The sequence below is a fragment of the Pelmatolapia mariae genome, linkage group LG23 (genome assembly GCF_036321145.2).
Source record: "Pelmatolapia mariae isolate MD_Pm_ZW linkage group LG23, Pm_UMD_F_2, whole genome shotgun sequence".
In the NCBI taxonomy this organism is placed as follows: domain Eukaryota; kingdom Metazoa; phylum Chordata; class Actinopteri; order Cichliformes; family Cichlidae; genus Pelmatolapia; species Pelmatolapia mariae.
In genome coordinates, this window is record NC_086246.1 from 11,812,834 (window position 1) to 11,838,115 (window position 25,282).

The following is a 25,282-nucleotide window of genomic DNA, read 5'->3' on the forward strand; positions in this document are numbered from 1 at the left end:
TGTATCAAGAATAAAACAAAAAGACTATTATTAAAAACTCAGATTTTATACAGCCGAGGCCATATTACTACTGTGACACAGAAAAAATAAAGAGTACTAAACGATGACTGTGTAGAACCAGAAGGTGAGAAATCAGAGTCATCAACAGCACTGTGGTTTTACAAATCTTTTTATTTACAGTAAATCATTTAGTACCTGTGGGAGTAGAAATTTAAATGCATTTGTTTTACTGTAACAAGTCGACCAACTGATATGAACCACCTTTCATATCTAAAATCTTTTATAACTACACAATGCTGGCTTCACCTAAATCATAATTCAATGGAAAAATTATTAATGACATATGACTAAGACTAACAAGACTAAAAATAAGGGGTTCGGAAACAAGAAGTACTCAAAGCACAAACCTCAGCTAAGGCAGCATTTACTTTTAAGGGAATATAATTGTAATTACTATTTTCCTTGTTCTTTTTAAACATACTTTAAGAAGACTGCACAACAAAGTGCAGCCTTTTGCTATTTTCTCTGTTGAAACCCATTTACATATACTTCCCATCATTTTTTGCACATTTATTTTTTGTTTTAAGCAAAATTCATTTAGTAATAAATATCAGTGAAAAAAGTTTGTGATAACACGTTTATTTAAAACATTTTACATGTTTTCAAATTCTTATGTATTAAAACAGTTATAACCTGTAACTGTAATATACTTAAAGGCATAATGTAATTATCAATGATACTCAAAGTCTCCCAGGCCAACATGTTTTTGTCAGTCTGGAAACCTACTATCATTTTAAAAAAGCTGTATGTAACATTAGCATCACTTTCTCCTTCAGATCAATCTATTGACATTCAAAGAGAGGTCAGAGGTCAAATGTGACATGATATTTTAAATCTTTTTCCTCTAGTTCTATATGTTGACAATAATCACAGTTAGGGATGCAACGATACCAATTTTTTCAAACCGATACGATACCGATACTTGGATCTGAGTACTTGCCGATACAGAGTACAAAAACCGATACTTCTACCACACACACACACACACAAATGCAATGAATTGGAAGACAGGTTTTATTTTATTCTCTGCCGATAAAAAATAAAATCTTAATAAAAATGACCACAAAAAAATTTCAAGTGAAAAATAAGCACTTCTGTTAAATTATTGCAGAGTCTCCACATTGTAATTTAACAAAATATCACTGAACTATTGGGCACTGTCTCGAGCTTTCAGAATAATAAATAAACACTTCTGTTTGGAATAAAATAAATACAAATTAGGTTTGAGAATAAAATAAACTTTTAAATTATTGCAGAGTGTCCATATTGTAAACAAACAAACAAAATAACGAAAGTATTTGGCATTGACGAACAAACTCCTCATCTGCCCGTGGATCATCAGTCCACTGTGCCGTTAAACCAAGGACTGACATCGCGCACACACTGCTTGTCTTTACCTCTTCAGAAAGTTTTGGCACCATTATCTCCCTAATGTATGGGCGGTTGGGAATTTCATATCGCAGCTTGAGTATGCTGAGAAGACAGTGCAACCCTATGTTTTCCACAACCGGCATTGGCTGGTCATCCAGAGCGATAAAATGAGTCAGAGCCTCTGTTATTTTAACTGCCCGTGGATTTTCTCTTGACATTTTTCATCGCTTTTCCAAAACCTGAGTTAAAGTTGGCTGTTCCGGTCCACACTGCTGACATTTTGTTTAGCCTAGCTACAGCATCCTCCAGTTTCTCTTTTTTATCTGGAGCCGCCAGTCTCACTCGCCTAACCCTGTGCCTGTTTAGCGCGGGATGTCCCCCTAGTGGCCAATCTAAAAAACTACAACAGAAATGACAACCCTCTGATTAATGAAAAAAGTTAGTATCGGTTAATGGTATCGGTTAACTTTTACGAGTATGAGTACACACACATTTTACAGTATCGGCCCCGATACCAGTATCGATATCGGTGCATCCCTAATCACAGTTTCTAAGCTATAATGTTTTTGGTCATTTTTGACCAATAAATCATGAAGTTGACGTCAAAGATCTTTGTGGATGTAACTCAAATCTTTGTGGAGTGTTATCAATTTACGATGTCACGGCTCTGTGTCGATTTATCAAATAGAAATCTTTAAACTAAGCATACACAGACAGTTTACCTGTTGCTTGGCTGGATCACTGGAATCAGTGCAGGATCTGTAAGACATGACAAATACAGGAAATAAAGCAATTGTTTTCCAAGACTGAAAGCATGACTAAGGACAACTCTGAAACTTTAAAGTTGTAAAACATAAGTGCGAAGTGTAATGCAAACGATAGTGGGCAGAAACTATGTATTTTCACTCAGTCTGGAGTAATGTAGATGTGAAGCCAGAAAGTAAATAAATAAAGCCAAAGCTACCTCAAAACTGATGGTTTTGGACCAACTGAGAAGTCGACTGATTTTTGTTTTCAACAAAACTTCCACTGGAATCAAACAGGAATGTGTGCTTCAATATACGTGGACACGTGCTAAACTAGCAGTTATAAAGAGGATGGATGGATTGGTTGTTAAGAAGTTTGCGGTCTAGTGGTCCAACTCATCTTTGTTAAGAATCGAGGTGTGGTCAATTTCAGCTCAAAGGTTTGACTTAGAAAAGCAAATGGTCTTTAGCAAGTAAGAAGTAAGAGTTGGTGCTGCTGCCCAGTTACTGCAGGACAATTGATTCTCATTCACACACAAACACTGTTTGAAATACAGAGAACCAAACGGGTCAAAAAGCCAATGCTCGGTAGCAAATTTGGTTGTCACGTCAACTGGCACTGCAAATTTGTCTTCTCAACTTGAACATTGTCTTTTAAAAGAAAAATACAAAATAAACCATTACTAGACTATGGGAAGATCTCTTATCTGGTAGCAAATATCAGAACATAAAAATGTGTAATAAGTTGTGAAATCATCATCTTACTATGATAAAGATATACTGAGCAAAGACTCCCTCTTGATGCTCTGAGACATCAGTTGGACCAAATCCTAAACATCTCAAATCATACAATTTAGGTAAGGGCAATCAACTATACAAATTATACAAGATTAAAAAAAAAAAAAAAAACCATGCTGATGGATTAGTCGTGTGACCTGCATTTGAGCAGGTGTCCACAACACAGGGCCCACTGGGCTGCCCTGAACTGGTCCATTATAGGGTCCAAAACCAACTAACAGAACAGCCTTGTGTGGCGGAGGTGTGGTCTTTGGCTCTGCTACAGGGGAGCGGTGGTTATGTACAGGACAGGGGGTCGACCACCTGATCCTGTACGGGCGATCGTGGCTCAAGAGTTGGGTGTTCGTCTTGTAATCAGAAGGTTGCCAGTTCGAGCCCCGGTTCGGACAGTCTCGGTCGTTGTGTCCTTGGGCAAGACACTTCACCTACCACCTACTGGTGATGGCCAGAGGGGCCGATGGCGCGATACGGCAGCCTCGCCTCTGTCAGTTTGCCCCAGGGCAGCTGTGGCTACAACTGTAGCTTGCCTTCACCAGTGTATGAATGTGAGAGTGAATGAATAGTGATATTGTAAAGCGCTTTGAGGGGTCCCGAAAAGCGCTATATAAATGCAATCCATTATTATTATCATCAGCTGGAAGCTGACATGTTGTGGCGGTACGGGAGTCCCTGCTGTCCCGGAGCGTGCCCGTTACTGCGTGGGTACTGAGAGCAGATTGGAAGCAGCAGCTGCCCCATCAGCCTCCCCGGCACCACCCCTCCCCTGCAGCAGAGCCAAAGACCATACCTCCACCACACTTTGCAAACTGTATCAAACAGCATTATATTCATTATATACAGTGGCTTGCAAAAGTATTCACCCCCCTTGAACTTTCCCACATTTTGTCACATTACAGCCACAAACATGAATCAATTTTATTGGAATTCCACGTGAAAGACCAATACAAAGTGGTGTACATGTGAGAAGTGGAACAAAAATCATACATGATACCAAACATTTTTTACAAATAAATAACTGAAAAGTGGGGTGTGTGTAATTATTCAGCCCCCTTCGGTCTGAGTGCAGTCAGTTGCCCATAGACATTACCTGATGAGTGCTAACGACTAAATAGAGTGCACCTGTGTGTAATGTAATGTCAGTACAAATACAGCTGCTCTGTGACGGCCTCAGATGTTGTCTAAGAGAATATTGGGAGCAACAACACCATGAAGTCCAAAGAACACACCAGACAGGTCAGGGATAAAGTTATTGAGAAATTTAAAGCAGGCTTAGGCTACAAAAAGATTTCCTAAGCCTTGAACATCCCACGGAGCACTGTTCAAGCCATCATTCAGAAATGGAAGGAGTATGGCACAACTGTAAACCTACCAAGACAAGGCCGTCCACCTAAACTCACAGGCCGAACAAGGAGGGCGCTGATCAGAAATGCAGCCAAGAGGCCCATGGTGACTCTGGACGAGCTGCAGAGATCTACAGCTCAGGTGGGGGAATCTGTCCATAGGACAACTATTAGTCGTGCACTGCACAAAGTTGGCCTTTATGGAAGAGTGGCAAGAAGAAAGCCCTTGTTAACAGAAAACCATAAGAAGTCCCGTTTGCAGTTTGCCACAAGCCATGTGGGGGACACAGCAAACATGAGGAAGGTGCTCTGGTCAGATGAGACCAAAATGGAACTTTTTGGCCAAAATGCAAAACGCTATGTGTGGCGGAAAACTAACACTGCACATCACTCTGAACACACCATCCCCACTGTCAAATATGGTGGTGGCAGCATCATGCTCTGGGGGTGCTTCTCTTCAGCAGGGACAGGGAAGCTGGTCAGAGTTGATGGGAAGATGGATGGAGCCAAATACAGGGCAATCTTGGAAGAAAACCTCTTGGAGTCTGCAAAAGACTTAAGACTGGGGTGGAGGTTCACCTTCCAGCAGGACAACGACCCTAAACATGAAGCCAGGGCAACAATGGAATGGTTTAAAACAAAACATATCCATGTGTTAGAATGGCCCAGTCAAAGTCCAGATCTAAATCCAATCGAGAATCTGTGGCAAGATCTGAAAACTGCTGTTCACAAACGCTGTCCATCTAATCTGACTGAGCTGGAGCTGTTTTGCAAAGAAGAATGGGCAAGGATTTCAGTCTCTAGATGTGCAAAGCTGGTAGAGACATACCCTAAAAGACTGGCAGCTGTCATTGCAGCAAAAGGTGGTTCTACAAAGTATTGACTCAGGGGGCTGAAAAATTACGCACACCCCACTTTTCAGTTATTTATTTGTAAAAAATGTTTGGAGTCATGTAGGGCTGCCACAAACGATTATTTTGATAGTCGACTAGTCACCGATTATTTTTGCGATTAGTCGACTAATCAGGTCATGCATCCATTGGATGTAAAACGTACAGCTTATTGCACCAGCAGCATCTGCTCTTATATAACGATCATTAGCTTACAGCTTTAAGTGTTTAAAGTATGTGCTAACTAAAAATAAAGACGAGATGATAGTTTATTAAATTTTAATGAAATTTGCAGATTGTTTCGGTGAAGTTTAATAAACTCCTTGCTATCTAAAATATAACAGGACACCGGAGTATATTCTCGAGCATCTCACACTTCTGATAACCAGTTGTCTGCTTGACGTTTATTCAGCTATGTAAAAATTATAACTTTAATCTCAGCCAAACCGATTTACTCAGGAACAAATAAAATACAAAAAAAAAGCCAAACAATAACATTTTTAAGTTATCTAAGTGACTTATGTATCATGTTTAACCTGAGTAGCGAAAGACGGCGGTGGGTTTGAAAACGATTTGCTGGGAGTCCGGTGTTCTCACGGGCTCTAGTGAGCCTTTCCCCCGGCTAGCTATCGAGCTAGTGGTTAACAGACGTCTCCGAAAACGTCGGAGCGCTTTTGAAAATATGTGGTGTCTTGATAAACTGAGCAGATATTTGAGGTTTACACAGTTACATTCTCGCCTGAAAACATGTTAAACGTTTATTTTGTGACCCAGAAAGAATAATAAGAGTAATATTAAAACTAATTAGCTGCCGCCATTGTTGGAAACTGAGCTGGGCTGCGCTATGAATTCTGGGACAGAGCTACTTCTTCTTCTTCGGGGTTTAACGGCAGCTGGCATCCTTGTACATGCAGTGCTGCCATCTTCTGTTTCACTCCGTTATTACACTCTTAAATCCTGCTACTTATTCCTGCGTCTTTTGTGATCTTACAAAGCTTCAAACGACGCGTCGACTATTAAATCAGTCGTCGACGATTTTGATAGTCGACGTAATCGTGACTAGTCGACTAATCGTGGCAGCCCTAGAGTCATGTATGATTTTCGTTCCACTTCTCACGTGTACACCACTTTGTATTGGTCTTTCACGTGGAATTCCAATAAAATTGATTCATGTTTGTGGCTGTAATGTGACAAAATGTGGAAAAGTTCAAGGGGCCGAATACTTTTGCAAGCCACTGTAAGTGATAAAGCTTCAATCACGTCGTAATCTGTTGGTGGTTGCATTCTACTTATCGTATTATTTATTTTATTGTTTTATTACTTGTTATTCTGTTTGTTAAAAAACAAAAACAAAAAAAACCAAACAAAAAAACCCCAACTATTTATTTATTACTTTAAAAAAAATTATTATTTTTTCATTATTTTGTTTCTTTTTGCTCCGTGACCGTGTGTACATAAGTTTGTTCCACCTCATGTTAACATGTGATGCGAATGACAATAAAGCTCCTGAAGTGTAGGGAGACAGAATCACTGTGAGACTTAAATCCTTCTTGCTGACAGAAACCTCATTCGTGGCTTATATCACACCCAAGATGGTTAGGTAAAGGAGGTGAGCTGAGATGCATCGTTGATCTACAACAGCCTCTTATGAAAAAGATTAAAAGTGGAGAAAAATTAAGACTGTTCAGTGGTGATCTTGTTCAACTTAATTTTCGTAAAGGTCCTTTTTAAATTGCCCTTTAGAAAATCCAAGTGCTTAATTATGTTTTAGCCTTACCCCATTTGTGAGTCTTTCCTTTTTCCCTTTAAGAATAAAGTGTTAATGACTTGCACCATCTTGTGCTCACAAGTGGTGTTACATGAGTGTAAACGCTCATGTAACAACTTCAGTGGATATCTGTCAACACAGTAGAAATGCATTGTGGGCATGAAGTCATAGCATTTGGTAATGCTAAAGGTTTACGATTAACTGATCTCAGGTTTAGCTTTATTACATTAAAAGGTTGTCAAATCTCCAACATGAGATCAAATTGATTCTGTTGCTTCCCACAAAAAAGAAAAGAAAAAAAAAGACTTGACAATCATGCTTTCAATTATGACTGCAAACCGAGAATGGTAAGGGCACACACAGAAATGGATCAAGTCCACAGTTTTACACCCCAAAGTGACTTCATAATAATATGCACACTGTTAAATATATTCACATAGCTTGCACCCGTGAGAAAGGCACATATCAATCATTCTTGATGATTTACTAAACTGAACCACTTATACATACAGAGACTAAACTATGAAAAGCACACAAGTCATTTATATATGATTTAGAATACAAACATGAAGAGAGGAAAAAGTTATTTACCTGCTGTAATCTATTCTTTAGCATCGGTCACATTTCCCAGATCCACTGACACAGAACCAGGAACACTCTTTTGTTTTTTTAACAAAGTGAAGCACGTGATTATGTACAGAATTGCAACACACACCCCTTTCAAATGGACAGGGCACACAAAGACGCACAAAAAGCAATCTAAAGAGAAGGGTCTCACCCACACCAAAACAGCAAACAGGTGACAACAGTACACACACACACACACACACACACACACACACACACACACACACACACACACACACACACACACACACACACACACACAGAGTGGGGCTTAAAATGTTAATGCAGCATACCAATTATTGTTTGTGCATCATTTACAAAAATTTGAACGTCATTGTTCACTGTATATTAATATTTAATCTCTAATTAAAAAAAGTTAAAGAATCTGTTTAACTGTTTTTCCTTTTTTTACATTAAATTATTACAATTTAATTGATATTGTTTATAGTAACTTGAAACAATTTTCACTAAAGCTGAACTTTGACATTCAGCCATGTATTTAATTCCATGTTTGAATTAATCTCTGTCTCTCTTCCACAGCATGTCTTTTATCCTGTCTTCCTTCTCTCACCCCAACCAGCTGCGGCAGGTGGCCCCGCCCCTCCCTGAGCCTGGTTCTGCTGGAGGTTTCTTCCTGTCAAAAGAGAGTTTTTCCTTCCCACTGTCGCCAAAGTGCTTGCTCATAGGGGGTCATATGATTGTTGGGTTTTTCTCTGTATGTATTATTGTAGGCTCTACCTTACAATATAAAGTGCCTTGAGGTGACTGTTGTTGTCATTTGGTGTTGTATTAATAAAACTGAACTGAATTGAAAAATATATAAAACACAGCCCAAACACTGAGTCACTTAGAATATCCTTGTTTTTGAAAGAAAATTTCTCTTGCAAATGTAGAATTAGAAATATTTCAACAATAAATGATTTACAAAAGTCCTTTCCTAGCAGGCTTAACTCCTTTGGTCCAATGACACACCGTGTTGCTGACACGAATCATCAACTGCAATCTTTCTATTTTTGTCCATAATTTACAATAAAAGCCCATTTATTCAACTACTTTTTTCTGAGCTATACCAGTTCACAAAGTACTCCAGATTCCTGAATCTCTCTCTCTCTCTTTTTTTTTTTGTCCAAGTGAAAATGAACTGCAGTCAGCTAAATAGCAGGGCGTTACTACGCTCTGTTCTGCTTCTTTGTGTATTTTAAACAATGTTGATGGAGCTGAGATCATTTTGGAACTTGAAGCAAATTAAAAACATTAAAAACAGCTGTTATAAAAGAAAATTACTGCAAATGATATACTGCCAAATTAGCATTATGAGGAAACCGCTATTGGAGCCAGTACACACTTTACTTTAGAAAAATCATTTTTTCACTATTGTATTTATAGCGGAAAGTGCTGCATTATAAACTTGACCTGCATAAAGTGGGCTTTACAAGAATACAAAGACACAGCAGGATGAATTGAAGTCTATAGCTCGATCGGCACTTAACATGTCTTCAAGTGGTGGCTTCATTAAACGGTTCCCACAATACAAAACTTTCAAAATCAAGAGTGAACAGGCAACTCCACAATGATGGGTGTTAACATATATTGGAAAGAAAAAACCTCTGAGACAAAACATTAAAAGAACAAGAAAAGTAAAGAAACAAAGACACTGGGCAAAAACAAGGGGGGGGATTGGATGACAATTAATGACGAAACAAAAAGACGCTAGACAAGAGGCTTGACACTCTTTCAGGTATAGTGGAAGAAATGTGGTTTGGAGGGGGCTCTGCTAATGGTAAGAGAAATTTGGGTGTTTTATTGCCACACCCTGTGGATACTGCTTGATTAGGCACACTTCCCCTCTTCAACAGGAAGATGACCTTCACTATGCAAAAATTATCTGGAAAAGACGCAACAGCACTGTTCAACATAATTTGTGCTCATGGATAAGTAGATCCACTGTAATTTTATTAAAAGCAGTACACATTACTCATGATAGAGTCTTAACTACACAGTAAGTGTAAGGAGTGCTTAAAAAAAAAAGAAACTTTTTGATTAAAAGGAAACAAGTTCCTACAAATGTTTTATTTCTCTTCACCATCAAATACAGGATGATTTAAGCTGCTGAAACATTCACTCTCCATTAGTCTGAACAGCTCCTCAAAAATTGTAAGAATGTGCAAAGGAAACACCACGATCAAAACACAAAGGAAAAAAAAAAAGAAGTATTATAAGGACATAAAAATTTACCTTCCTAGCAATTTACCTTTGCTGGGATATTTATCATTATAGCACTGACAGGTAGCCACAAAAACCAATACTGAATATAGGAATATGTGAAAATTCAAAGAACAAGCTAGCACGTGTTCTTTTAATGGTTCTGTAGGTTGGAAAATGTCAGAAAAAGCAAGTACAACCAACAGTCACATGGAGATACACTGCATGGACAAAAGTACAGGGTTAAACGGCTGGCAACAAGGCAGCCTGTGAAAGATCTTGCCTCTGATATATCACCACAATCAACTGTATGTGGTATTATTGCAAAGAAGAAGCGTTTAGCAGGTCCCCAACCTTTATTGGGCCACGGACCAGTTTATGTCTGACAATATTTTCACAGACTGGCCTTTAAGGTGTCGTGGAAAAATACAACAAAATAAAACCAGTACCGGTACCAAAAAAAGAAGATTTATTCATAACACACGGGAAAAGATCCAGGGAAACAGAGTTAACGATAAAAAAAGAAAATAGCACTAAAAACCAATAAAAACCCTGAAGACCATAAATTTCACACCCAAGCCTCAACACTCGCGGCCCGGTACCAGTCTGTGGCCCGGGGGGTTGGGGACCACTGATTTAGCAAAAACTGCAACTTAGCAACTGTTTCTTTTTGGAGTGGGGTCACTGGCTGCATGGATACAAAGTGTGGAACATTTGCTGACAACCAAGTTCCAGACCACCTCTACCATTAACATCAGCACAAAAACTGTAAGCCAGGAGTTTCATGGCATGTAGTCCCATGGCTGAGCAGCTCCTGTAGATGTAATCTACCCAGTACTTTTGTCTAAATACTGTACTTCAATATTTGACTCAAATCTAAAGTAACAAGTCTAAGTTTCAGTTTGCTATGCCAAATTATAAATATTTCAAAAGGTTACCACTTGTTAATCTTGATAACCCAGTCTTGGAGAGATATTCAAAATCCCATGCTGACAAAGCTCGTCAGCTTGTTACGATGAGCATAGCAGAACACATAACAGGAGCTGAAAGCAGTTCCTAACATCTCGGGGCAAACATTTTTACCGGGTGTCTGACATAACTGGAAGGGTGCGGTGGGGGACCCAACAATATATCAATATAATAATATATGGCTTCCCATACCAATGTCTTGATTTGGTGCTGTAAGGTAAATGTGTAGTGAAGAAACAGAAATGTGATGCATCATAACTGTCTTGTAATGAATAAAAACAAAAAACAAAACAAAACAAAAAAAAAAAATCACTGCTGAATCACTGCATCATTCAACTGTTTTTGTAGGTGAAACATCACCATAGCATACTATAGTACATACTGTACAGTTCCTACCCATAGTTATCATCGTTTACTCGTTGTGCCTGCATACAGGTCAGCACACACTGAGGACGGCAACATGTTATCATACATTCTTGTGTTCACTTAATATTTGTTATTTAAAACTGTAACATTTGTTGGTGCTGACTGTCAAATTGCAGGAATAGCACCACTATTTTTTGAGAACTTTGACTTTGTGTTTTTGTAACCTTATTTTAAAATTCCCTTAAACCAACTTAAAAGTTTATCTCACACAATAGAAGTCATTACGACTGCAAACCTGCCGACCCTTAAAAGCATCCCTTAAAATGCTATGGAACTATGGATCCACAATGAAAAAACCCCCGCTTCATTCAGACCACTGAGGGAAGAATCATATTCTACAAAAAAGTAAACACTGAGGACAAGTTTAAATAAAAAGCATGTTCTGTAATTTTATCAATTACAAAATAAATGCCCAGGAAAGGTAGCGGGCTTGTAAACTGTAAAAACAATAATTAGGGCTCATTAACACAGATCCATGAATACCAAGAGAGGTTAGTATCTACGACGCTTGTTATTTGGTCCATCAAAGACTCCCCCCACAGGACTGCCCCTCCCAAATCCTGGAGCCGGTCCAGCCTGGGGGCCCAATGGTGCTGGCTGCTGTGGCTGCTGCTGCTTTGGAGAGTCAACATCGGGTCGCCCTCCCATGGGTCCGCCTTGTGGGTATCTATCATTTCGCTGTGTTATCATGAGATAGGTGTTGTAGAAATGGGAATTTTAGAGAATTCCCCCCCCCCACAAAGACATGAACAGAGGCCAGAAGGGCAAGGACCAAGGAGCAGGATTTTCAAGAATGGGTTTTCAAAGTTCAGTCAGTGTTTAGTTTGATCCAAGCGTCATCATCCAAGAGTAAAAGGGAGAGAAATAAACCACGTAGACAAAGGGAGAGAGAGGAATGAAACTGTTAGTTAGGTTTCCAGTTTTAACAAAGCTCTTAAAATCTTCATTTTTTCCCAGTATAATGTTTTTAAGGCTTGGCTGATGTTTAATTACTTTTTAAAATCATTTTTAGAAATTTCTTGGAAGCCAAATGAATCTTTTCTTCTGGAAAAACATTTCTTTATTTTTCTATATACATTACCATGGCTCCATTCTCTGACATCAATGGTGTCCCCATTTTTGCTGTTCCCTCTGGGCCAGTGGGTCCTCCCCTTCCACTCATGCCCATCATTTGACCTTGGTTACCACTGGGCCCCGCAGAGGCCTGGTTATAGCCATCTACACGCAAAACAACGGAGCATTGGTTGGTCTTTTAGGTAGTTTAGTGTAATTAATGCAATCAACGGTAGCTTAAAGACAGAGCTATTGTTAATATTTTAAAAGTTAACATTGGTTTTTGGTCAAAAGGTAAAAGATCCTGGAGTCTACAAGATGTACTTGAGCAACAAAAAGGGAATTACTATTTTGAGAAATTTCATAGGAATCCATCCAAATCTTCATCAGCATCACACTTAAAACCAGGATGTCAACCTCAGAGTGACATAAACAAGATAAAGCCAAGGTCACCAGAATAATGAGGATACATCACCCAAATGTTTTTGCAGAATTTCATGGCAATTCAACAATGAACCAACCAAATGACAGACAAGACCATAATACTTGAGATAAAAATAAATAAATATATTTTACAACCAAAAACCAACGTTAAGTTAAAATAGTGGACAGGGACTATGTTCCGACAGAATTATAAAGGCTGCCTCATGGTAAGTAAAAGACAGAAAATAAATAAATAAATAAAAATAACACCAACTCCTAAAGTCCATAGATTTCTAATAACCCTTGGATTGCACATCACCATAATCACAATAAATACAGAGCTGGTGAAGCTAGATAGTAATAGTCGACTCCCCCCCAAAAAAAAAAACACCTCAAAAAGACTTCCACAAACATCTGATTCACTATTTAACCCACACCACAAAATACTTACTGTGATGACTCTGTACTCTACTGGAGCTAATAATCAACTTCACTTGAAAATGGCCATTACTCTCAATTCAGAATCATTGTAATCATATTTACTGAATTAGGCCAATATTTCTTTTACATGATAAAAGATGTGAGCAAAAAATAAAGAAAATCATTCTTTAAGAAAATCAATCATTCTAAATTATAGGAGATAGAAAAAGCATTGTACACACAAGTTTTCAAGCATTTTGAATGAGGATTAATCACCATTTGAAAACTGACTATTATCAGAATATAAATAAATAAACAAATAAATAAAACGTATACTACATATTTTACTTTGCATTCAGGCATAATCAACATGACTAGATCAGCGAAGGCAGTTTAACTAACACAAACATCTACAAACCCCCCAATCAATAGTTTCAGAGCAACATCATAATTCTGCCAGACTCTGCAGTAAATTAGTTCCAGCTGGGCAACCAAGACACGAAGAGGAACAAAAAAAACGAATTACATATATTTTTTACAAACAATGCAATAAATTCAGTGTATTCATATATTATTTCATTCACTGGTTAAAGTAGCATACTCAGAAAAAGAACTTTATGGAGTTGTCACTAGGACAGGCGAAAGTGATATCAAAGAAAACAAATTAAAGAAAGTTGTTCAAAGTGTATCTAACACCATTTATATATTAAAACAAATGACGTGTTAAAGAAGCAGTGTGTAGGACTTGGTAGAGATCAGGTAGCAGACTGAAACCAACTACAGTATTTGTAATTCTCTCTGTACATATATATTAGAAACATAGAGCTCAGTGTTTGGCTATTATTGGACACTGGAGAAAAATGACACACTATGACAGGCCTAGTGAAAGTGGATTTGCAGTTTCCACGTACCTTCTAAGCTAACAAAAATATATCGAAATTACATGGGTTTCTACACTAATGAAAACATGATTAAGGATACTATATTCAATTTCCTCTTACTTACATAGAAGTAACTTTAATTGTGAGATTTTGGAGATGCTACACATCTACCTTAACAGTTTTCTGTGATAGCTTGCACACTGTTTTAACATTAGCTAAACCTTGATGGAACATAAAAGACTGTCATACATTATAACACTGCACTGGATGTCATGGATCTCTTACAGCAATCCACAAAGTTATCAAAGACAGATTAAGGTAGGGCAGGCAAGTTACAACTAGCTGGCTAACAAATCGTCAATTGTGTCTTGGATTATTTTTAGTTGTTAAGGCAAAAAAATAAATACAAATCAACCATTGCCATGTACAATTACATAATTTATTGTTAGCTAAAATCAATACTGTTTATTATTGAAGTTAATATCATGGATCACATTAGCTGATGAAGTAATTTGTAAAGCTACTCAACTAGCACTTCCACTCACATAGCAATAACGTTAGCAAGAATTGATGGTGCTATAACTTAGCTAAGCTACATGAATTTGGTGGTGCCAACAATGCCTGATGACCTGACATTACTTTTACAAAGAACATGAATTTAGCAGCTGATGAGCTCCAGAAGTGGAATTCATACATATTCTATGCAAGTAGTTTGCAATTGTTCTGTAACAGAAATCACTCACCAACATTGCCCAATACAAGGCAAACTATAAGGTCCAATATAAACTGAAGCCCCTGCTTGGGTCGCCCATTTTATCTAATACAGTACAAGACTAATTAATCTTGCTTTTTCGAGGCACTAAAGAAGGTCGTTATGGAACAAGCACAGACATAACGGCTTTTATTTTTGCAGAAAAACTGCAAGCTCCATTAAGCTTCTGTTAAGCTCCATTATAGTCTGTTCACAGATTGCAGAATTATTCATGTATTCAGATGCTTCTATATTGGCAGAGTTAGAGTACCACCAGACGCTTGCCCTAAATCTACAGTGTACCAAAAGATTTGTAATATTAAGCTTCTTTAATGACTAAGGAATACTTTGACTTTTTAAAGATAATAGAGAAAAAAAATAGAAGAAATCAAGTCAAATGTATGACACCAGAAAATCATTTTTTTTAAAAGCACTGTAGATAGTTACACTGAAAAGCACAATTACGAACCAGATACAGTACTCCCTTTAAATGAAGTTAGCTAGACATTTTGCTATAAAGTACATTTAAATGAGTTACTGAAGAATGGTTTATAAGGTGATGTGCAATCCTAGGTTATGATCTTTATGGTAAACAGCTAACATTAAGATTAATGTGTCGAGTCTATATAATCAGAATCCAACAGTCCCCAGCCCCTCATCCTGCACTCAGAAGATCACAAATTGTTGAAGACATGATTTGTATTCCCAACATAAAAGAAAAAGAATTATGTCTGCATGTACTGCAAGGCTAAAGGCCAAGACTTGTACAACTTAAAATATCACATAAATGAATATGTTTTTAACATTTATTATCCATTATGTCAGACCCACACAGAGCTGAGGATGAAGGCTCAGAGATCCAGTAGTTCTCAAACTATCAACCCCACCACCCTAAGAGACAGTACCCATTCAGCACACTGTAAATTCTTGTTAGTATCAAGTCCATGTTATTGTGAGGAACATAGTTTATTTTTACTGCTGTGTACTGCATCCCAACTGACTCCATTTCCAACTGAAAAAGCATTAAAAACTCTCCAATATATGTTAATTGCAGTGTTGGAAATAAGCCACTAGGGATGCAAGAAGAATAAACCTGATACATGAAAACAAATCACTTGATCTGGTTTTTGTATTAACCAGTCCTTACACAATGATGCCCATACCTCCCATATTAATGGCTCCACGAGGGCCCAGCTCACCCACTCTCATTTCCTGTTCTCTCTGGAAGAAGTGAAGAGAAGCCTTCAGAATAACACTCTGCTAAAATACAAACGCTCAGCGGAGAGCCAACTGCAGAACACTCACACTCACAAATCATTACATTTTCACACAATGGCACACAAGCAATCTCACACTTGGATGAATAGCAGTTGTAGTAAAGCTAGAATTTAGCGTTAGCTTTAGTGCTTCTTTGACTCTATTCAAAGAAGGACAAATTACTTTTGTAAAAATCTGTATCAAATAAAACTTAAAATCTGACACACCAAGTTGGCAAAGAAATTTCATAAAGCAAGTTCTTCATATGTGAATCCAAGGACAGCATGGTGACTGCAACAATACTGTAAGGGAGCCTTCATTTGCTGTAATTTATCAAGTTACAGAATGTCAAGGATGGAGAACAAAGTAAATAGAGTCCATTTTGCCTCTCTCTCTACCAATAACAACAGGTTTTGCAATACAGATCCGCATCAGTACAAAAATGAAAGCACTTGGACATATCCGAGTACAGCATGTACAAGTGCATTTCTCCTTTAAATAATTAAAAATATTATATATAAATACAATATAACTGGTTTGTAATTTTTGTAAATCCAAAAATGTTGTTCTGAAGTTCTTTTCTTGGTTTTCTTTAAATAAACATATCATATAACAACTAGTGTTGTAATTTTTGGTTTGCATTGGAAGCTAAGCACAAAAAACACACAGTCACCATATTTACCCAAAGTCAAAAATCTATGTACATGTACATTAACAGGCAAGGATTTGGTGATACCCGTTTAAAAGGTCATTTTGGTGTGTCCGACCCCATGGTCACGCTCGCTTTTCCACACGCACACAACACCCCTACTAAGACATTTCATTTATACACACACACACACACACACACACACACACACACACACACACACACACACACACACACACAACAAAAACACGGAGTATTTATACATATGTATATTTACACTCACTCTAATACACATAATCCTGCAGACACAAAAAGTAATTAAGATTCAAAACAGACCAAATCTAGTATGAGAAAACATAAAAAAAATAATGTTCTATTTTAATATAAAGTAAAACTTGTATGAGTAGGTCGATATGCACATTTTCACAATTAAATCACAATCTATACAACAGACTTTCATAATACAGTTCAACAACAATCATGAATGTGGCCTACATCAAAGATATCATTGGGGAAGGTGAGAGAGGAAACAAGTTACTGGAAATACTGTGATTCTAAACTTCTGTACCATTTACTGTACTTACCTTTTAAATGGTTACTATGTTGCAGTTTTAAGACAACTGACTAAAATTGCACTAATGTAACGTATCTATCAAACAGTGATTATTTTACTGCTACTTTAAACACTAGAGAGCAACAAATGCAAGATTTAGATTCTTGGGAGACAATAAAACCTACAACATTGTACTACAACCTACACCTAAGTACTACAAATTACAAGGACATGAGCAAGTTTAAAAAAATATTTTACTCATCATTGCAAGATATTACTATTATGTGGATATATACTATATCCACATTAAGTGGCAAATGTCCTGACAAACAAAACATGAAACCCTCTTAGTTGTCTGGTTAATACAAAGTGGTTTCTAATTGTTCTTTCTCAGGTATCCTACTACAAAAATGTTCATGTTCATTGATACTTCCATTTTTTGTACTGTATTTTTTGATTACTACTCTGACTAAAAGTCATAAGAGACAGATGGCAAACATTGGTAGGTCTAGGTACATTTGTTCAGCATCCATTTGCTATGTGAAAGTAAAGAGACGCCAACAGGACCTTTAAACACAGCAAAGGACACGAAGAGAAAAGTTATAACAGAAATTGATAAAATGCAGTATCATACGAACAGCTACACACCTACATGACAGCATAGTCAGATCATTACAAATAGTCACTGCTGTTAACACTAAATGTTGCTTTTTACTAGCTGATCATATACAGAGCCCTCAGCATGTTTAAAAACTGGATATTTATAGACTCTGTAAAGATATTTTCAAAGTTAAGCCCTACATGTTACACTTTAAAAAGATAAAACAGGTTGGGGTGGATGTCACATGTTTTATTACATAACTAATATTTTTCTTTTTTTTAAAAAATCTTAGCAAAAATGTCTATGTAGCAAAAACTCTCTTCACACAACCTGTATTGAGATCATGAGAACTTTAATTTAGAAACTGGCAGTGCAACAGAGCTGCACTGTTTGACTTCAAATTTTGTTTAGTGCATGTGCATCCTGCTAACTGAAACAAAACTAAGGCACATCCTTACCAAAAGGTGGACTGTCACATACGACTGTTGAGCACTGAGACATTAATAGCTTAATTACCTAAAACAACACTTCTGCAAAAAATACTGCTAATACTTAATTTTTATTTTGTATAAAAGCTTATTGTAGTTCTTTAAGAAACTAAAAAATTAAAAAGACCCCTTTTAAGAAATAAAAATAAATCAGCTTAAAGTTTTGAAAACATTGTCATGATCTTATGAGCTCAGCATCTGAACTACACAAAGTCTGAGACGGATGTAGTTTCTATGAGCGTCCTAACTACGACCAGTCTTGCAGTCATATTTTCTTGCTTCATTACAATTTTATTTATTTAAATAAATAAATAAATAAATAAATAAATAAGAACAATCAAAAAACACCAAGAGTCGATTGCCAATCCTCACAATAGTGGAGCAGTTATAGCTGCACATACATTTGGGACGTGTTTGTTAAAGATAACACGTTTAAAGAACAACACTAGATGTTGTAACAGCACATCTAAACCCAGTTTACTTAAAGCATGCTGGTGGTTTACAGCGTAATGTGTGATTACATAGATTTAATGATGTATGTGATTGCAGTGGACAGATTAGGCTATGTTATTCCATACTGTTAGCAGACACATAAATGTGGCACAACTAGAGCTGGGCGATATAAGATTTTTTCATATCACGATATGTTTTTTTTTCATTTCAGGCGATAACGATATATATCACGATATAAGCCAAATAACTATATTTGTAAGATTTAAATGTGCCGTTGCTCACAAGTAAAATGTGAAATAATCAGCAGCTTGTCTTGATTTTAATATTTATTTCCCATAATAAGTTCAACAGGGTAGATGTACTTAAGGAACATCAGACTTTTTCAGATAAATAAAGGCAAATATTGCAAACTACACAAAAGGCAGCCGCTAAAGCGTTTAAGTTTCAAAATAGAACAAACAAAACAAACTACTAAATTGTCAATTCCACTTAGAAACAAAATATTAATTCTAAAAATAAATCTTAGTTTGTTTTACAGAAGAACAGACAAAATTGACTAACTTTTGTCAATATCAAATAAACTGAGAACTAAAAGGAAATTTTCAATCTCTCCTTGTTGTATAGCTTTCTGAACTTTCTGAATCCTTTATCATCCGCAACTGAAAATAGTTGTGGATGATTACTATACCTTTCTAATGTGACGTTGTTGTCCCTGGCTCTCTCTCTCTCTCCCTCTCTGTTCCTGTGCTACTGCGAGTGTAACTACCGCCCCTCCCCCCTCTTCCCAGCGCAAAGCGCAAGGCTCGTGTGCGGAGTGAAGCGGAAATAAAGTGCGAGAGAGAGGGTGAGAGAAAGAAAGAAACCCCCCCCACGGGTCGCGATAAGGAGCCGGCTCGCGTCGTTCACGTCAAAGATCCGGCTCTAAGAGCCATTTCGTTCGCGACCGACACATCACTACGAAATACTACTACTACTACTACTAATGATAATAATAATAATAATAATAATAATAATAATAATAATGTGCGGCTTGGTACTTGTGCTGTACGTAACAAGTCACGTGACGTGACGCTGCGGCTGTGATTGGTTCGGCTCTGCGCTACTTAATTTGGATTGGCTGTTCTTCTTTTCTTTTTTTAAGAGAGCAAGAGAGAGATGAGGTCTATCGCAATAGTTTAATTTTTCTATCGAGAAAAAGTTATTTCGTAATACATATCGTTATCGTTTTATCGCCCAGCTCTAGGCACAACCAATTAATTTTTGCTTTATGAGGAAAAAGAAAAAAAAGAAACAAATTAACACCAACATGCTGAACATGTATCACTGACTATGTTAAGACAACAAATAAGGCTTACCGTTAATCCTTTATTATTTTACTTAGAAATAAATATGCATAAACCACATATACATTAATATGGTATTAAAAAATATTGTAGGTCACCACTTATTGAGTACTAACTACGAACAAACACAGTTTTCTCTACATATTTACACAGTTGAAATGCCTAATAACCATTTCAGGAACTATGTGAATTCTACATCAATCACAATAATCATGCATTTTGAACCCCCACTGACAACTCTCAGTATCCAATGGCTCTGACTGCAACTAATAAAGCATTACAAGCTTTCATAAACAGGAGATGAAGTCAAATAAAGCTTGTAGAAAAACTACAAAAAAATATAGTGAGTCAGATTCTTGTCAGTTGAAGTGATGCAAAATAAATCCAAACAGGAAAAACATGTTCTGCTCAGCAAAGACCACAGGCTGTATGTAAAATATAAACACAGCCACCAGGTCAGGGAAGTGAAGCTAATCTTGAAGTTCCCTCACTATCACTGAGGGCTGCTACATGTTAGCTATTTGTATTAACTTGTTAGTCGTATAAACTGAGTACAAAGTTAATATACCAGTGAACTCGTTACACAAATGTTTTGAATCATGAAATTTCATCAGTGTCGTCATTCGTTAGAAAATTTGTGTTTTCTGCTTATTTTTGCATAAGTTGGCTTATTTTACAGTTACAGAACGAAAGATTCCAATTTACAGTTTTGGCAAATAGAAGAATCTGATGCTATTTATATATCTACAATGCACACAATAGTGTTGGTATGACCAAGTGCTGTGACCAGAGAAAGGGAAACAGTTATCATTCCTAATAATATCACTTATTAAAGTTAGCAAGCTAGCCTGTGATACCTGACCTTTAAGTGGTGTAACTTCTTGTTCCAAATAACCACTACGGTAACAGCCACATGCCAAGCTCGCAGTTTCCAAAAAATAATATTTCTTTCACTAGTTTGACAAAAGAGCATGCAGCACTTTTCCTACTAATCAAATTTGCTGTCAAACTAGATTTCTACACAAGTCTGACTATAAAAGAAATGTCAGTTCTGGGGATGTTTCTATAAGGATAGCGACCTGAAGCCAAAACTAAACCCAACATTTGTGCATGTGGTCTGACATACTCACACTACTTCTGCTCTTAGAAGCCAAAAATTATAACTTCAACCAACCCAGCGTGTTAAAATTATGGGTTATTTTGGAACTGATGTATGAAGTACAGGATACATTGTCATATTAAAACTACTTCCTCAAGAAAGGAATAAAAGAAACTGATTGCAACAGATAAGACACACTACTAGTAACAAAGTCCAACAACTGAAAGTTATGAAGTAAGATGTAAAGGTACAGCTCTGTATTGATGGCTGTACAGGGTGTATCACACTACTTAGGTAGTTTCATCAGAGTCAATAAGTCAATCTCTTTATATTCCTACATTGTGCTTTTTTACATTTAGACTTCTTAAAAAACGAATTAAAAAACAAAACTGTATGGTCCGATGTGACGTGCATAAATATACAGGTTGTGTATGTAGGTATTAAGTAAGAAAGTATTAAAAAAACACCAGCCTTTAGGTTACATTACTGGCAGATGCTATTAACTTTAGGTGGCTGTGTACCCTCACATCAGTATAGAAAGTAACCAGGCAGGTGGATGTATGTGCTCCAGCTGTACTCACGTTTTCCATGTAGTTTGGTTTGAAGCCATCTGGTTGGCGTCTCAGGTCCTCCTGCTCTCTGTGCCTCATCAGCTCCTCCTCCCTCCTCCTCCTCTCCTCCTCGTGCCTACAAAGCAAAGAGTGAACAATGTGTGAACAATTGCAGATCGATTAACACAAACCTCAATAAGCTTTAAAAGAAAGGCTCTTATCGTCAGATTGATTCTAGTCCAGTAATTTTCATTTATTTTTAATATGTAAACAACCAAAATAAATGGGACAAGTGGGGTAAAAATGAACCACGACTTTTAACCTAACAGATCTGTGCCTCAAGAGAAGCAAAACAAAATCATTTGGCCCTTTACAGGAAATACCAATCACATTCTCATGAACTTTAACTGCTTAAATAAAGAAGCACACCTCATCTCTATCTGCTTTCGTCTCTGTAGCTCTTGGTTGCGAAGCTCCTCAAGTCTCCTCAGCTCCTCCTGACGTCTCATTAGGTCTAGATCAATGACAGTAAACGTAAAAAAGTTCATCCAAGAAATGAGAGACTCACTGGAAAGGCAACTGATTGTAAGGCTACATTATATTGCAAGATATTTATTTTCACAAAGTTCTGTGAAATAACAATTTTTCTTTCTTTAATTTTTTAAATCAGAGAAAACCCTAACAGTATTATTAACCAGTTCATTTCGGAAAGGTCCATATACTTTTCTTCCATCTAAATATATGCGAAAAGCTGATTAGCATCTCCAAAACATTACTAGATATTATCCACATTAGCAGGCTGGTATTAAACTCCATATGTAAAAATGAGCAATAAAGGCCACAGACCACACCTTGTCTCATTAACATGAGCTGATGTTCATGCTTGGCTGACTCCAGCTCGGCCTCCAGTTTCTCTTTAGCTTCTTTAATGTTCCTGTCCACCTGGTCCCTCTGCTGTTTCTCCATCTCATCAAGAGCTTTCCAACGAGATGAGAACTCAAACTCAAACGTCCCGGGCTGAGCAAAACGTGGCTTCTGTTCTCGTTCCCTGTGGAGAAAACGCAAGTACTGTCAATAAATCTGAATTATAGCATTCCTCTAATACGGACCTTCAGTTGTCTACAACAGTATCAAAGGAAGGAAACAAATCCACTGAGTTACGATGTGACTGCAAAATGACTCATTGCTTACTTATAGTACTTTGGAGTCTTTTGCAGCAGTTTTTCAGAAAGGCCATCCTCATCATCAAAGTGTTCTGCAGGTTCCACAATGGCAGGACAGGGTGTTCTGAAAAAAGTGAAGAAACTGTGTTAATACTAACATTAGCAGATATTGGTTAATAAAATTTGGGAGACCCGCATATATGCATTTGGCACCTGTTTTACCCTTCCTGTTCATGAGGACAGCTAATTTTCCACTGGACAATCTCCTCTTATTTTAAAAATTCAGTCACTTCTCACCAGCTATCCCCAGCCCTTCCTGGCCTGCATTTTTTGCACAACTGCTGGCTCACTGTCCATGCTGCTATTCAAGCATTTCTCAGTACCCTTCAGCTGCTTCTCCAGATGGACTCCAGCTCCATTATCTTGGACTGCAGCTTCTTGACATCTCCTCCATGCTGTAGGGTCTGTTAGAATGTTCAGTAGGAGGAAAACTGGTTCATGTGATGCTAAGCTACTGCTACTGTCACCAGCTGAAGTCCCAGGAGATTTAGTTAGGAGTTCATTCGTGTGACAACTCTCACCGGAGAATGGTTTGATTATATTGCTCACATATTTGTGACAAAGTGATTATGGAAATAAGTTCTGAAAGCATGTCCAATTTGTGCAGACTCATGTATCTGTACACTCAGACTTATTGTATTAATCCTATGAAACATTGCCACAGGAAGTACTGGGGATACTGATGAAGGGTGACAAAATTAATCCTAAAACCATCTTTTTCACTTCTATAATGGCAAGGACCTAATGTGGTGTTGCTGCAGTTTTAAAATAAAAACAAGTTAATTTAAAGCACCCAATGTAATTACAAACTCAACACCAGAATGAACATATTCAAATGTTTTCAGCTCATTAAATAGCCTCATCCCTCGGCTCCTTACGTGGTCAGCAACAGTGCTCCCTCGGTGCACCGCTCCAGAGCTTTACGCGCTGCTACTTTGCTTGCAAACTCCACAATGCCTCTCCCAGTGGGACGACCTCGGTCATCTGTCACAACAATAGCCCGTTCCACTGGTCCAAACTGGGAAAACGCCTGAGGATACAGCGAAGTTAGGTAACCATAAATGCATAAATCATCGTAGCAATACAGAGGAACGAGACATGCAGATTTTACTAAGTAGTTTTCTTCTCTTGTCTACTCTACCTGTTCCAGCAGTTCATTTGTCACCACAGGCAGCAGATTGCGCACTGTGAGCGCAGAACCGTGTGTGGCAAAGCGGACTCTGATTGGTCGATTATTCAAAATAGTCCCATCCAGCTCGGCTTTAGCGATCTCTGCTACAGTTCGGGTTTCCTGAAGGGATAAAGACGCATTCCCTCAACATTGTTAAAGTGTGCCTGACATAACGTATAGGATGTAGAATTGCAAAAATAAAAATAAAAATAAATAATTTACTCTCAGATATAAGACGCTAGCTTCCAATATATTGCTTGCTATATGTGTGTGTGTGTGTGTGTGTTTATTATATTTGACGCTTCACGTTAAAACCAACAAGTAGAACTATTTTCCATACCAAACGAATGAAGCCGAAGCCCCGCTCTCTGTTGATGAACACCTCGTTGACGTTCCCATATTTAGAAAACATGTTTTTGAACTCCTCCTCTGGAATATCCGGCGGGAGACTGCCGACAAAAAGACGGGAGCGCTGAGTGAACGTCTTTTCACCGGGCTTTCGGAAACTAGTAATGTCTAGGGTCATTTCTGTCGGGCCTTCGCCGCTTCCTTCTACGGCTCCTTCCATTTGTTCAGCAACGGGGGACTGCCTCGGCGGCGGGGCCGGGCTGTCTTTGTTCGCCGGTGTCTGCTCCGCGGCCGGTGAGTCGGTTCCGCGTCTCGCCGGTTGAGGAGAATTGTTGCTTTGCATGTTAACTTGTTGCATATTTCGATTAGCCATGCTTGGAATACTTTTGTTGTGGAAATTTGTCCAAGTTTAATTAACTGGCTGCACACCAGCAATGCCTGCATACGCCTCCTTCTAATTTTAAAGATGGCGACGGCTGCGTGCGCAACTGTCTTCCAGTTCTCGTGAGATTTGTGGCAGACGCATCGGGTAAACGTTACCATAGTCACTACAGGATTTGATGGTTCGTTTTAGTGTAAAGAAGTATTTACCAATTACTGTAGAAAACAGTGAGAACTGTGAGAAGAGACTTTTGCGACTGACCCTGTTACTAGTGACAGCACGTTTGAAGCTGAAGCTCCGGCGCATGTGTCAAAAAAATTCAACACACTTCCGAAACGAGGCTTGGTTCGTCTAAACAGTCACGTGATCAATGACGTCCGAAGCTTCATTGGACACGTCACTTGCCCGATTCAACAGAACCTTCATTGAACAGAACACA

General features: G+C 37.8%; 1 protein-coding gene across 2 annotated transcripts; it reads right to left on the reverse strand.

Annotated features, from left to right (window-relative positions):
• Nucleotides 1–183: 183 nt before the first annotated feature.
• Nucleotides 184–25,053, reverse strand: pspc1 (paraspeckle component 1). 2 transcript variants are annotated; one of them, XM_063466043.1, is made up of 10 exons: nt 24,454–25,050; nt 24,084–24,233; nt 23,821–23,972; nt 22,911–23,006; nt 22,571–22,767; nt 22,149–22,233; nt 21,750–21,855; nt 15,889–15,946; nt 12,279–12,415; nt 9,634–11,875 (listed from the first exon to the last, which is right to left on the reverse strand). In XM_063466043.1, exons 1-10 carry the CDS (start codon nt 24,832–24,834, stop codon nt 11,690–11,692), a joined length of 1,548 nt encoding a protein of 515 aa, XP_063322113.1. In that variant the 5' UTR covers nt 24,835–25,050; the 3' UTR covers nt 9,634–11,689. The 2 variants fall into 2 exon arrangements, with proteins under 2 accessions (XP_063322114.1, XP_063322113.1); XM_063466044.1 differs by lacking the exons at nt 9,634–11,875; nt 12,279–12,415; nt 15,889–15,946 and adding an exon at nt 184–2,190 and having other exon boundaries at nt 24,454–25,053.
• Between the last annotated feature and the right edge of the window lie 229 nt (nt 25,054–25,282).

What these genes read in the sequence shown, in the direction of transcription:
- pspc1 (XM_063466043.1), bottom strand. Translation starts at nt 24,834, where the DNA reads ATGGCTAATCGAAATATGCAACAAGTTAACATGCAAAGCAACAATTCT. An exon ending in AAGACTCCAAAGTACTATAA is followed by an intron (nt 22,768 to 22,910) that starts GTAAGCAATGAG and finishes TTTTCTCCACAG; the next exon opens with GGAACGAGAACAGAAGCCAC. An exon ending in AACCAAACTACATGGAAAAC is followed by an intron (nt 15,947 to 21,749) that starts GTGAGTACAGCT and finishes CACTTCTTCCAG; the next exon opens with AGAGAACAGGAAATGAGAGT.